This window comes from Coregonus clupeaformis, chromosome 34 (genome assembly GCF_020615455.1).
Source record: "Coregonus clupeaformis isolate EN_2021a chromosome 34, ASM2061545v1, whole genome shotgun sequence".
NCBI lineage: Eukaryota > Metazoa > Chordata > Actinopteri > Salmoniformes > Salmonidae > Coregonus > Coregonus clupeaformis.
This window is the reverse complement of record NC_059225.1, coordinates 10,206,482-10,219,547: the sequence shown is the minus strand read 5'-3', so window position 1 is coordinate 10,219,547 and position 13,066 is coordinate 10,206,482. Positions and strand designations below refer to the sequence as shown.

General features: G+C 41.3%; 1 protein-coding gene across 1 annotated transcript; it reads left to right on the top strand.

Annotated features, from left to right (window-relative positions):
- Positions 1 to 6,038: 6,038 nt before the first annotated feature.
- Positions 6,039 to 12,232, top strand: LOC121549583 (PR domain zinc finger protein 14-like). The gene is made up of 9 exons (XM_041861366.2): positions 6,039 to 6,224; positions 7,323 to 8,018; positions 8,450 to 8,503; positions 8,773 to 8,933; positions 9,197 to 9,467; positions 9,710 to 9,912; positions 10,249 to 10,350; positions 10,989 to 11,208; positions 11,408 to 12,232. The coding sequence occupies exons 2-9, from the start codon at positions 7,388 to 7,390 to the stop codon at positions 11,578 to 11,580; spliced, it is 1,815 nt and encodes a 604-aa protein (XP_041717300.1). The 5' UTR covers positions 6,039 to 6,224; positions 7,323 to 7,387; the 3' UTR covers positions 11,581 to 12,232.
- Positions 12,233 to 13,066: the final 834 nt, after the last annotated feature.

Below are 13,066 nucleotides of genomic sequence, written 5' to 3'. Positions count from 1 at the left end.
AGTGACCATCGGGTTCTTGGTCACCTTCCTGACCAAGGCCCTTCTCCCCCGATTGCTCAGTTTGGCTGGGCGGCCAGCTCTAGGAAGAGTCTTGGTGGTTCCAAATTTCTTCCATTTAAGAATGATGGAGGCCACTGTGTTCTTGGGGACCTTCAATGCTGCAGACATTTTTTCGTACCCTTCCCCAGATCTGTGCCTCGACACAATCCTGTCTCGGAGCTCTACGGACTATTCCTTCGACCTCATGGCTTGGTCTTTGCTCTGACATGCACTGTCAACTGTGGGACCTTATATAGACAGGTGTGTGCCTTTCCTAATCATGTCCAATCAATTGAATTTACCACAGGTGGACTCCAATCAAGTTGTAGAAACATCTCAAGGATGATCAATGGAAACAGGATGCACCTGAGCTCAATTTCGAGTCTCATAGAAAAGGGTCTGAATACTTATGTAAATGTGCTAGGAGCATGGTGCTAGGAGCATGGTGCTAGGAGCATGGAGCTAGGAGCATGGAGCTAGGAGCATGGTGCTAGGAGCATGGTGCTAGGAGCATGGAGCTAGGAGCATGGTGCTAGGAGCATGGTGCTAGGAGCATGGTGCTAGGAGCATGGTGCTAGGAGCATGGTGCTAGGAGCATGGAGCTAGGAGCATGGAGCTAGGAGCATGGTGCTAGGAGCATGGAGCTAGGAGCATGGTGCTAGGAGCATGGAGCTAGGAGCATGGTGCTTGCAACTTCAGGGTGGTGGGTTTGATTCTGGCTTAGCGGGGACACTTTAATGCATTTTGGATAAGTGATCATATTATGATAGATCTAAGGAAGTAGATTTAGTTTCTGATTTTAACCAGAGATACATTCATGGAAGGGAAAAGGGAAGAATGCATGTTAGAAGTATTGTGTCAGGAGCTTGCTGTGACACCCTGCCCTAACAGACAGACAGTGAATTAGCCATAGTGTTTGAACTTTGACCTCAGGCAGTAAAACTATAATAACCAGATCAATTTAAAATGACATCATATTCCCTCGCCCCCCCTGTAACGGGTATAATGTTGTCATATTCCCTCGCCCCTGTAACGGGGTGGTGACATCATATTCCCTCGCCCCCTGTAACGGGGATGGTGACATCATATTCCCTCGCCCCTGTAACTGGTATAGTGACTATAGCTCCTTTGTTGCATCAAAGTCACATTCCGACCTCAAAACGACATCCTCCAATCCTGAAAGGTGGTAGCCTGGTCCCGTATGCTTGGGTTCTTGCTTACTCCATTGATGTCATTGTCAACTCAATGTTGGCGTGACAAGGAGTTGGCATGATGGCACAAACAGACTGGCACCCATGCTGATGATGTTAAACCGGTCATTACTATGGAGAACAAGCCAAATATCCCATGCCTTGTAAATTGGGTTATGAATTCTACCAGCCTTTCATTACAAGATGAAGGACGGAGGCGGACTTAGCTATGTTTAATCAGTTTCAAATGAAAACAGGCCCCCAAACTGCTAAATCCGCCTCAGATAAATGCCTCTTGGCAGCCCAGACAGTGTGATAGTCAATCACCCTCAGAGAAACATGCAACGCCATCTCGCTGTGTGTGTGTGTGTGTGTGTGTGTGTGTGTGTGTGTGTGTGTGTACAGCATAATACGTGTATTTGATGAGGGGTCTGAGATAAATTGAATGTATTGTCATGGCTGGCCTCAGATCAGAAGAGACTGTAAAAGCTGCGACCCAGACGTATTGTCATGGCTGGCCTCAGATCAGAAGAGACTGTAAAAGTGTTGGGCGCCCTATTCAGATGACACCCTATTCCTTATATAGAGCCCTATGGGCATTGGTCAAAAGTTGTGCGCTATATATGTAATGAAGCCCATTTGGGACGCAGCCACTGGGGCAAGCTGTCAAAAACTGTTCTCAGTGGATTGTTAGGTCTAGAACTGCCCAAAACCTGATGGATTAAGTTGCTCATAAACCCTGGTCTGAGAACAGTTTTTGATTTGTACTTCCCTAATGGTAACTGCTAGGATTGGGATGGAGAAAGCTGATCAAAGATCAGGGTCCATATCCATAAAGCCAGTCGGAGTAAAGGGGTGCTGATCTAGTATCAGTTTAGCCTTTACATTATAATGAATGGACAGGTGGAACCTGATGCCAGACCATTTCAGAAGACTGTATTTTGGCCTAGCAGTCCCTTTGGACACTGAGGTAAAGTAGCGCGTTGGCAGTGTGGAGCGTAGCGATGCTATAATTGACTGATTCTGTATGTCATTCTATTGTGTGGGCTCTGTCTCTCAGAGAAGGGCCTGTTCCCATTGTTTTGGTGTACGATTTATCACGATTTATCGATCACACTTTTGATAAAAGACGGATGTCATTGATAATAGACAAACATTTAAAAACAAATCACTATCACCCCCCCTTTGCAAATTTCCAAAGATTGTTAAGATTTTGAAATGAATACAAGCCATGAGGTAATGCGTTTTTTTTTTAAAGCATTTGTATCAGGACTTGGAGCAAACAAACGATTTGCCCCACACAAAAAAAAATATCATACAGGCTTTGAATTTAAATCAATTTACGAAATAATTACTCTATTTAACTTTAATTTAGGAGATTTTTAAATGTCCTGTTTTTGTAGTCTGCTAATTTTCTTAGCGCTAAAAATGCAAGAACCTTAATGCTAAAGTCCTAGCATATTGCCTTAGATTGTCTGTTCTCGTGCTTGTGTATTATAATGCTGTCTGTATCATATTTGTATTGTGATAATGTACATTATTAAATTGGTGATCATCATAGCTCAGTTGGAGGTGATGAGACTCACAGCAGTCTCTCTCTCTCTCTCTCTCTCTCTCTCTCTCTCTCTCTCTCTCTCTCTCTCTCTCCCTCTCTCTCTCTCTCTCTCTCTCTCTCTCTCTCTCTCTCTCTCTCTCTCTCTCTGTCTCTCTCTCTCTCTCTCTCTCTATTTCTCTCTCTCTCTATTTCTCTCTCTCTCTCTCTCTCTATTTCTCTCTCTCTCTATTTCTCTCTCTCTCTCTCATATCTGTGATCGGGTAAAGGCTGTATTTGCATAATTCAATTTCCACTCCTCACAGAACTGTTTGTCAGTCGGACTGTGTGTATGGAAAAAGACGATGCATTGGGATATTGAAGCAATATGTCATATATTCTATGGACTTTCTGGAGAAAGGAAGCTTAGTGTTGAGCACTGTTCCGAGATGTATTTTTCCAGCAGTGTTGTTCACTCGAAACATCACACCGTTCGTTCGCTCACTCACTCATCACGCATCAACGTTTGTAATCTTTAGTGTGAGCATTTTATGCAAAAGTTAGATATACCGACAGAAGTTTAAACACAGTTATATGCAAATTGTCAACTAATAAGGCTTTGCTGATGCTATTTGCAATTTGATGTTGAATAATACCATTGTAAATAAAGAATTCTGTTATTGCAACATTTAATGTAGTCCCTCTATATTTTATATTTTAAATATTTGTATAGATGCTGCACTGTTTGAGCGGAGATCTTGCAAGTAATCATTTCATTGGCCTTTTATCAATTACATTTATTCACCTCCTGCGTCCTCCGTCCTCACCTTTTTTTGAAAAAGGTGAAAGATAATCAAGGAGAGTGATCATGATGGAAATGCGATTGCTTGAAATGAGACGGTCCTCCTCCACTCTCACTTCATTAGGCAAATGACGTTTCACATGGGTGGACCCCTAAATAAATGTGTAAAGTGATCAAAAACAAATTGAAGTTATTTGTGCAGGACATTTTATAGTTACAAAAATAATTAGCATATTGTTTTTAAAGGTGTGCATGTTTTCATCCTCTGACAAAACAAAAGCTAACTCAAAGGGGGTGTGGCAGATTTTAAAACTCTTCCACGGTCGGATACGCATAAGTATTCTCTCGATGAAAGGTGTCTATCGAGGAGCGGAGGACAAAACATCATTACCGCTCTGAAGGAAACAGGAAGTTTCGGTGCAATGTTATAAATGCCGACAGGTAATTTGTTCGTTTGACATGGTGGGATCTTTTTATGTCCGTAAAATTAATTATGCAAGAAATGGCAGTGGAAACGCCTTTATGTGCAAATATTGATATAATAACCATCATATAGAAGTAAACTTGGAGTCACGCGATGCTATGGTGTTGTGGGCCTCCCACTAAAACCCGGGAAACCTTGCAGTTTTTTAGACTACAGATGAAATAAGTTATGATGAACTTCACAGGGTGGTGAAAGTGCACGGGGATCTTGATGCTCATTTCCAATAAATATCGAGGGTCTTATTCTGGTGACATGGTGATCGATGCTTGACTGCCATTTGACAAATAAAAATATTCCCGCTCTTATCCATAATAATCCTACCCGCACTGTGTCTGTGAGCTGTTGGCGATAGAGCGCATGCGCCAAAACCAGATTAGGCACATTTGCTAATTAACAGTAACAGTTTTTGTGACAAACTGTTGGTAGAGTTGAAAATGAGATGGAAACATATAGAACTTTTGATTTTTATTCGGTACATAAAAACAAGCTGAAAAAGTACATTTTGTGTGCACTACTTAATCATGCACTGATTTTTATCCGCAAAAAAATATATATTTGTTGGAAACAACACTGGTGGGGGAAATGTGCATATTTTATTTATGCAGATTCTAGAGTATTAGCATGAAAATCTGTCGGCAATTGGATGGAAACCTACCTAGTGACATGATGATTGGTGCTTAGCTGCCAATTAATGAATAATAATGATCATGCTCTTATCCATCTCATCATATGACCTAACCAATCAACTATCAGGGAACTGTCGTCTAGAGAGCATGCGTGAAAACCAGATTGGTCAAGTTTGCCATTTATCGCAACAGTTTGTGTGACAAAATCATTGATAGAGTGGAAAATGCAATGGAAAAACATTAAACTTATGTTTTTTTTATTTGGTACATGAGAACTTTAGTGCAAAAGTGTTTTTTATGTGCACGACATCATCACGCACAGCCTTTTATCCACAACAAGTTCGTTCTGATGGAATCAAACCTCTGGTGGGAAATATTGAATATTCTCAAATCCGCATCAAGAAAATGTGCTTATTTTCACACCAGTGGTGTGTTTCCACCAAACTGACTTGTTGCGGATAGAAAGCCAGTGTGGGTGATTAAGTAGTGAACACAAAATTGACTTTTTCGAATAAAAATCTAAAGTTCTGCATGAAATCTTTGGATGGAAATGTGGTTACTGATGAGGATTTTTATGGTCCTCTGAATGATTCGTTAAATTATTAGCTAGGTCTATTGGTTCTAACAGAAATCGATTCGTTCCTTTATGCATGGTTTCACAAACTCTGCTGGTTAAAAAAAAAAAAATGTACTAATCATCAAGCTTTGATCATTTGAATCAGCTGTGTAGTGTTAGGGCAAAAACCAAAACGTGCACCCCTCGGGGTCCCAAGGACCGAGTTTGGGAAACGCTGGTTTATAGGCTTCTGCAAACACTTAAGGCCTATGGATTTTCTTCCCAGTGGTATAATAACAACACTTCATCTTTATAGTATTTTTATTAACGGAATTAGGTTCATTTATACATTTATAGAAGTAAGCAACATAATCGGATATTAGGCTACATAGGATTTCTGTGTCCTGTTATATTTTTTTTAGAAAACGAATGTTTTATAGGCTATGTCCTCATCTTCATTTATCAACAAAAAAAAAAAAGTAATGAGGTGACATAAATCGAGTTGATGTTCGATTTTAAATTAAATGTGTTGCTCACAATAGGCCTACCAAAATATTTGTTTTGGGACACGTAAAATTTTTTTTTTTATAACAATGTAAAAACGTGTGTGCGCGCGCGCGCGTGCCTGCATGCGTGTGTCGGTGAAAAGGTGAAATCCTCCTGGGGTTTGAGACGCACGCCGGGTGACCCGAGCTGATCTCTGACCAATAGCAGGAGAGAGTAGAGCAGCATCCCGAGACCTTTATGAGTCCGTACACTTAGCCGTTCTGTATACAGCCTTCAGTTCAGTAGGACACAGAACAACAAACACAAAGACAGAAAGTATCCTACTACTCCGGTCTCTCTCTCTCTCTCTCTACTTTACCTTCACGGGATTGTTGTAGCCAAAGTGTTGTAGCCAAATAAGCGGTTGTCTTTTGAAACCCAAAACAATCTTTGGAACGTGGGATGGATTCGACTACATCAATTTCAGACGTATAAATATTATCCTTTGAGGTAAGTCAGACATTAAGATTCATATTTCGCAAATATTTAACTGGTTTGAAATGTTATGACATTATTATTAGCCTACTATGTGTAAAATCCCTTTCAGGCAAGACTTTTCCTTAGGCCTATGTTTCTTGTAATCCTCATCACTTTAGTTTCTTATTTCTATAGCCAATATTATTCAGATACATTATGCGAAGTTCCTTATTAACCCGTTGTTGATAGCCATTGAACCGGTCTCGCCCTATAACGCCCTAATGCTTTTTAAAGGAGTGGTGACTTGCAATAGCTTCATTAATGTTGACCTCTGCCGCTGACCCGGTGTTCTTTAATTTGAGTGTCATGACCCTGATTTGTCTCAGTTACCGCTGGCTACCACCCACCCACTACCCGCCCCTGTGACGGGGAGCCACGGCACCTACAACTCATCCTGCTCGTTTACAGGGATGCACAGTCAAGTGCCAATTTAAAGATATTGATGAACATCAGTTGTGTGTTTTTGCGAAATGGAAAAAATGCCCAAACAACTGGTTTTTGATTGTAGGCTAAGTGCTGTGAATTCAGTAGGATGCTAAAGAACCGTGTAAGTTTGGTAAAAATCCATGGAATATGTTCATACATTTGTAAAATGACGAAAAATATGTGTGGCTTTTAATATAATTAGCATTGCGGTTTTGGAAATATTGATATCTGCAGGAGTTCGATCTTGTTAAATTGATGTAGCTAAATAATATTTGTATTATTAGCCAATAGGTGAAAACAAACAATGACCTTTTCATATTGTGCGATAATTGAAATGCAACATTTTCTTTCGTTAATTGACATGCCTATTGTGGATTTACACAGAAATATTTTGATTGAGAAAATGTGCATAATTACAATGTTATTCAACTAAATGTATTTTGAGCAGAGATCTAACAATCATACTTAATTTGTTCGTTACCAAATCTCTTTACTGTATGCTAACCGATTTGATTTTTTAAAAAATGATTCTTCAAAAAATCTATCAAATAAACTAGAGAGGTACATTTTCATTTCAGAAGCGAAACTATTTAAGATAATTTCTGGAGATGGAGCTAAAATCTCTCCACCTCTTTCTCTCTCCAGGCAGAATAGCTACACCATTCCGATTCAAATCATCCCAGATCGGCTCTGCCTCCTCGCCTGCTGTGATGTCTGTGTCTCTGTCCAGCATCCCCGCCGTGAAGGACAAGCCGTTCCACTCCAACCCCCTCAAAGGCAGCCCTGTCCCGGGCTCGGGTTACTACGCTGCCCCGCTGCCCGGAGCCCACCATTACATGGACATCTTCAGGAGCTCTCAGCAGCCCCTCCACCCAATCAAGTCCCTGGGACGGCTAGTCACAGACACCCAGGCAGTCATGCCGTTCAACTTCACCGACCGGAACCCCTCATTCTTCGGCCACGACGGCCACGCCGTTAACGTGCTCCATGAGCAGATCTTCAACACGTCGAACATCCCGTATTTCAATCGGATGATGCCGGGAGTGGGACAAACGATTTACTCCAAGCACGAGGAGCTGGCGACGGTGGTGATCGAGCACGCTACTGGGCCGTTATCAGACTTCAGCAGTCCTGCCTCAAGCGAGAGGTCTTATGCTCACTCGGTCTCGCCGTCCAAAGCAAGTTTGTTCCACCTCAGGGGAACCGAATTATCATCGAAGAAAACGCGCACTTATAGTTTCAGCGAGGATGATCTGTTCACTGTCCTGTACGGATATACCCGGAGACAGGAGCAGAATACCGGTCACGCCATCTCAGGAGTAGCCCTGCCCGGGAACTCAGGTAGACAGATAAAGCTTCTCGCATATCTCTGTCACCCAATTACCTTTGAAATGTTATCGAAAGTGGGTCATTTTCTTAAAAGCAAACGTGTGTTATTGCTTCAGCTGTCCTAACAGGTTTATGGTAGTGGAAAAAGTTTAAATTGTTAGATGCAACATAACATTATTGCTTGCTATTGCCAATTGGGGCTGGAGATTCAATCCGTTCATATAGGCACTAATTCTGTATTTCTAGCTGGGATTTTATGATTATTGGTTTACCTTAGTCCATGTGTATGGCTATTTCAAGAATAATCAAACTGTCAATTCCAGGAAGATTAATCTATGTCTGGGAAACCAGCCCATATTGTCGGTCGTTTTGTGTTTGATTTGTAGGCTCTAATGTTCATAATTGACCACCAGCATCGCTAACTTTAACATTCTCTTCAACAGTTTGTAACAGCGAGCTACTCACCTTGAATACTCCGGCGCTTGAACTACCAGAAGGTAGGCCTCTCTCAATTCAATTCAATTCAAATGGCTATATTGGCATGGGAAACATCTCTCTCTCTCTCTCTCTCTCTCTCTCTCTCTCTCTCTCTCTCTCTCTCTCTCTCTCTCTCTCTCTCTCTCTCTCTCTCTCTCTCTCTCTCTCTCTCTCTCTCTCTCTCTCTCTCCTTCCTTCCTTTCTCTCTCTCTGTTAGAATTTTCGGTTCATACTTGTGAAGTTGCGTAAAGGGTGTTAACTTTAATGTGTTTTCAAATGTCACTTCCAGGGTTAACTATCCACCAGACGAGTTACCGCAGTTTGTCCCACTACGGAGTTTTCGCAGTGAAGAGCGCCATCACCAAGGGAACACGGTTCGGCCCATTTCAGGGGAAACTGGTCAATACGAGCGAGATCAAAACATACGATGACAACACTCTGATGTGGGAGGTCAGTTTAATTGCTTAATTAAGTGCACAATATTGTGTTTAGTTTATGTATTGTGAGCTAAAAGTGTAAACCTTTTGTATTTTTATTCGGTGAGTAAACCAGTTGTGCGTAAATGCCAATTTATGCGTAAATGTAGGCCAAAAAAATATGATTGATTACCAATTAATTAAAAGGCCATACAGTCAAACAATTTGTAGCCACATACATTTTCGTGCAATATAATAAGCTTAACAACAACATTTTTTCTGTGTCCATTAATCCAGGTGTTCGAGAACGGCCGGTTGAGTCACTTCGTGGATGGCCGGGGCTCTTCCGGTAACTGGATGTCCCTGGTGAAGTGCGCGCGCTTCCCGGAGGAGCAGAACCTGATCGCGGTACAGAGTAAGGCACAGATCTTCTACGAGGCCTGTAAGGAGATCCAGCCGGGCCAGGAGCTGTTGGTCTGGTACGGGGACTGCTATGTTCAGTTCCTGGGGATTCCTCTCACTCTGAAAGACTCGCTGGAGGAGGGGAACGTCATGCTTCCACATGAAGGTAAGGACATTTCATATAGAATCAGAGAATCAGAATCATCTTTATTCGAATAGAATATAAAAACTTTTCTCTTCCCCAGTGGGAACTTCATTTGTGGAAAATATTTTCATATAGACGTCACAATACTCTACTCTTATATATTCTATTATTCTATAAATCTATCGCACCTGTTTATTTGTAGCTGCAGCCTTGCCACTAAAATCCACCAAGGTTTTCCCTAATAACATTTGCTTTTATTTCAGATTCTGGAGAGGGTTTTAAGTGTGACCGGTGTGGGAAAGTGTTCGCCTATCAATACTACAGAGACAAACACCTGAAGTACACGCGCTGCGTGGACCAGGGGGACCGGAAGTTCCCGTGCCACCTCTGCGACAGGTCGTTCGAGAAGAGAGACCGACTGAGGATTCATATCCTACACGTTCACGAGAAACACCGACCACATAAGGTAAAATGACAAATTATTACTAAATAATACATATTCCCGAGTGGTGCTGAAAAAACAGCTCCCTTTGCATTAGGCTATAGGCCTACTTTCTCCCTAAATCTATAGTTTGTTTTATGCCTACTCCTTTTATTTTACCCCCTTATTCAGTGTTAAAAAACTGCACATTTCCCGAAGGACCTACTTAATGTCGGCTGATTTCTCTAATCTCCCCTCTCTCCTCTGTGTTAGTGACAAATATAGGCCTGCTTTCCTCCTAAATCTGTAACTGAAGGTTCACTCAGTGTAAACTATTACTAAATTTCCCCATAATCAATGTGTCACCTTCTCTCTTGTCAGTGCTCGGTGTGCGGAAAGAGTTTCTCTCAGTCCTCCAGTCTCAACAAACACATGCGTGTGCATTCAGGAGAGCGCCCCTACAAGTGTGTCTACTGTAACAAGGTGAGCATATAAGGACAGGTGTGTGTGTGTGTGTGTGTGTGTGTGTCATCGAGTCCTTGGGCGTGTAGGTGGGCAGACCCCGATGGAGCTCGAGCTCACCATTTAGAAGCTTCCTCATTTCATGGTGCATTTGGCGCGAGCGCCCTCGTTATTGTCTCCCGGTGCAGGCACGCTCCACCGAGACACTTCCGTGGTGATTAGCGCCAGATGTACCCACCCTATTGTTCCCCCACGCCCCGAGATTACACTCTAAATGTATGGCTCTATGAGGAACAAACGTTTTCTTTGTTGTTTGCAGGATATGACTTCTTCCTCAGTTTTTATGTCGCCTACTTAAATAATGTTTTTGTTTAACCCAAACCCCCTGTTTAACAATGATATGTTAGCCTATATGCTAGTTATATGCTCTTTTAAAATATTCTCCAAATGAAAAGGCATTTGAAATCGAATTGAATCCAGATTTTCGATAACAGAATGAATGTGCCAAGCCTGCATTGGTGCCAGCCTATTGCTGTATTGACCAATGTGTAGTCTTGCCAAACAACCAATGGCTATCAAAGTATTCCGTTCTGATAGAACTGTAGACCTATTGAGTCCACTCATGTCCTCAAACTTCTATGTCCTCTACCCTGTTCTAGGCCTTCACCGCTTCCAGCATCCTGCGCACGCACATCCGCCAGCACTCGGGAGAGCGGCCCTTCAAGTGTAAGCACTGCGGGAGAGCCTTTGCCTCGCATGCCGCGCACGACAGCCACGTACGACGTACCCACGCCAATGATAAACTCTACCCGTGCGACGTGTGTGGAAGCACCTTCCAAGACGCGACAGAACTCAAGAACCACATGAAGAGTCACAAAAGTAAGATCTGATTGTCAATAGATATTGAAGGAATAGGACACGTTTTGGTTGTACCTAGGGTCTAGGCCTATATCTTGAGTGCAAAACCAAAATACACTGGATAAATATAGAAATAGAATGCTGACTTATGTGTCTAACCTAAATTGCCTAATATATCTGGCATGTTCGTTCTAAAACGTTATCTTTTCGTTATTGACAGAAGGCCCTCTGTCGGAAACCGCAGTTCCTCCTACCATCTCACTAAACGGATCTTTGGACGATACAACAACGATGTTTTCAGTCACCAAGGACTGCAGGACGCAAAGACTGACGGAGGAGAACTTCTACACAGGCCTGACGATTCTGAACCAAGAATATCGACCCTGGAATTAAAACCATTCCATAGAATTAGAAGGTATTTTTCTAGAGCTTGCCAAGGAAATATCAAGTAGAGCTCAAATCGCTATAACACTTTCAAAAGCAACACGCTTTATGTTTTAGAATAATTACTTTTGGGAAATATATTTAATACGTTACTGTATTGTATGACACACTGTAAATTGTTTTTGTTCAATGTATTTATTTATTTGAATCTGTTTTGATGTGAATAATACGTTTTGTTTGTGGCAAAAAAAAACGTATGTTGTTCGTGGTATTTTGTTATTATTGGTGTTGGTCAATGAAGCCTAATAATGCAAGACTTTAACGAAATGTTACATACATAGCCTACATTTATTAACGTTCGTGAGCACAATTTCTTATAGTTTACATTTAAATAAGCTTGGATTCGTATTATTATGGTTATTATTTAGGCTAAATACTGTATAAACGTTTTGAATGTATACATGCATCCCCAATCAACGTTTATCAATTTAAACTTGTTAATTTATCTGCATACCATATTTATCATACTACCTCTAGCTAAATTAATCCTATTTCACTGTTAGATCACTAACTGCTTTTTTACGTTGACTGTCTGTTTCTCGTCTCTTGTAGGCTGCAAAAGCAGTCACTGTTTGTGTATCTGTATTTAATTGTTAAAAAGCATCGGCTGTCTAATAAATATGAATTAAATAATAGCATGAAATAAACATGAAATCAAGATTGGGTTAGTTTGTTTGTAAAGACAGTGCCTTTACAGACATTAGTTAACAAACATGATTATCATCAAACAATGACGACTGATGTTGATTTTACAATGTAATTGGCTACATAAATTTTTGGTTGACACATTTAATTCATTTAAATAGCGGAAATATCGAAACACAATGACATTCAATTCTGATGAGACTACATTAATGGTTTTCGTTCCCGAAAGTAAGTCCACCAATTTCCTCATATTTGATTCATACTATAGACTCTACAGAGTTGAAAAGCTGTGTCTGCTGAATTTTTGATTCCTAGACTTCGAGTAGAGCAATAACATCTACACATTCAAGTGATGGTTTAAGCATTTTACATTTACTACACATTTCGGTCAGACTTCATTTCATGCTCAGTAAAAAACAACAACTTTTAAGACTGTTCGAACCGCCGAAGCAGAGTTGCGATGTTACTGTGTAACGAGCTTTAACGCGCCATTAAGGATCCTCATTTGTTACTTTAGGTGTATCACATATTAGAATGACTCTTGTTGAATTTAACTAGACAAATACATAATTTTCTCCCTCCCTCATGGGAGAAAGGAGACTTCCTTCAGTTCCACCTGAACGGTCTCAGCGGTGTCCTACACACATCAACGGTGTATGTGTGCTCCAAGCTTGCCCTTTTCGGACAGCGAGGAGGATAGTGTGTGTGTGCTCCAAGCTTGCCCTTTTCGGACAGCGAGGAGGATAGTGTGTGTGTGCTCCAAGCTTGCCCTTTTCGGACAGCGAGGAGG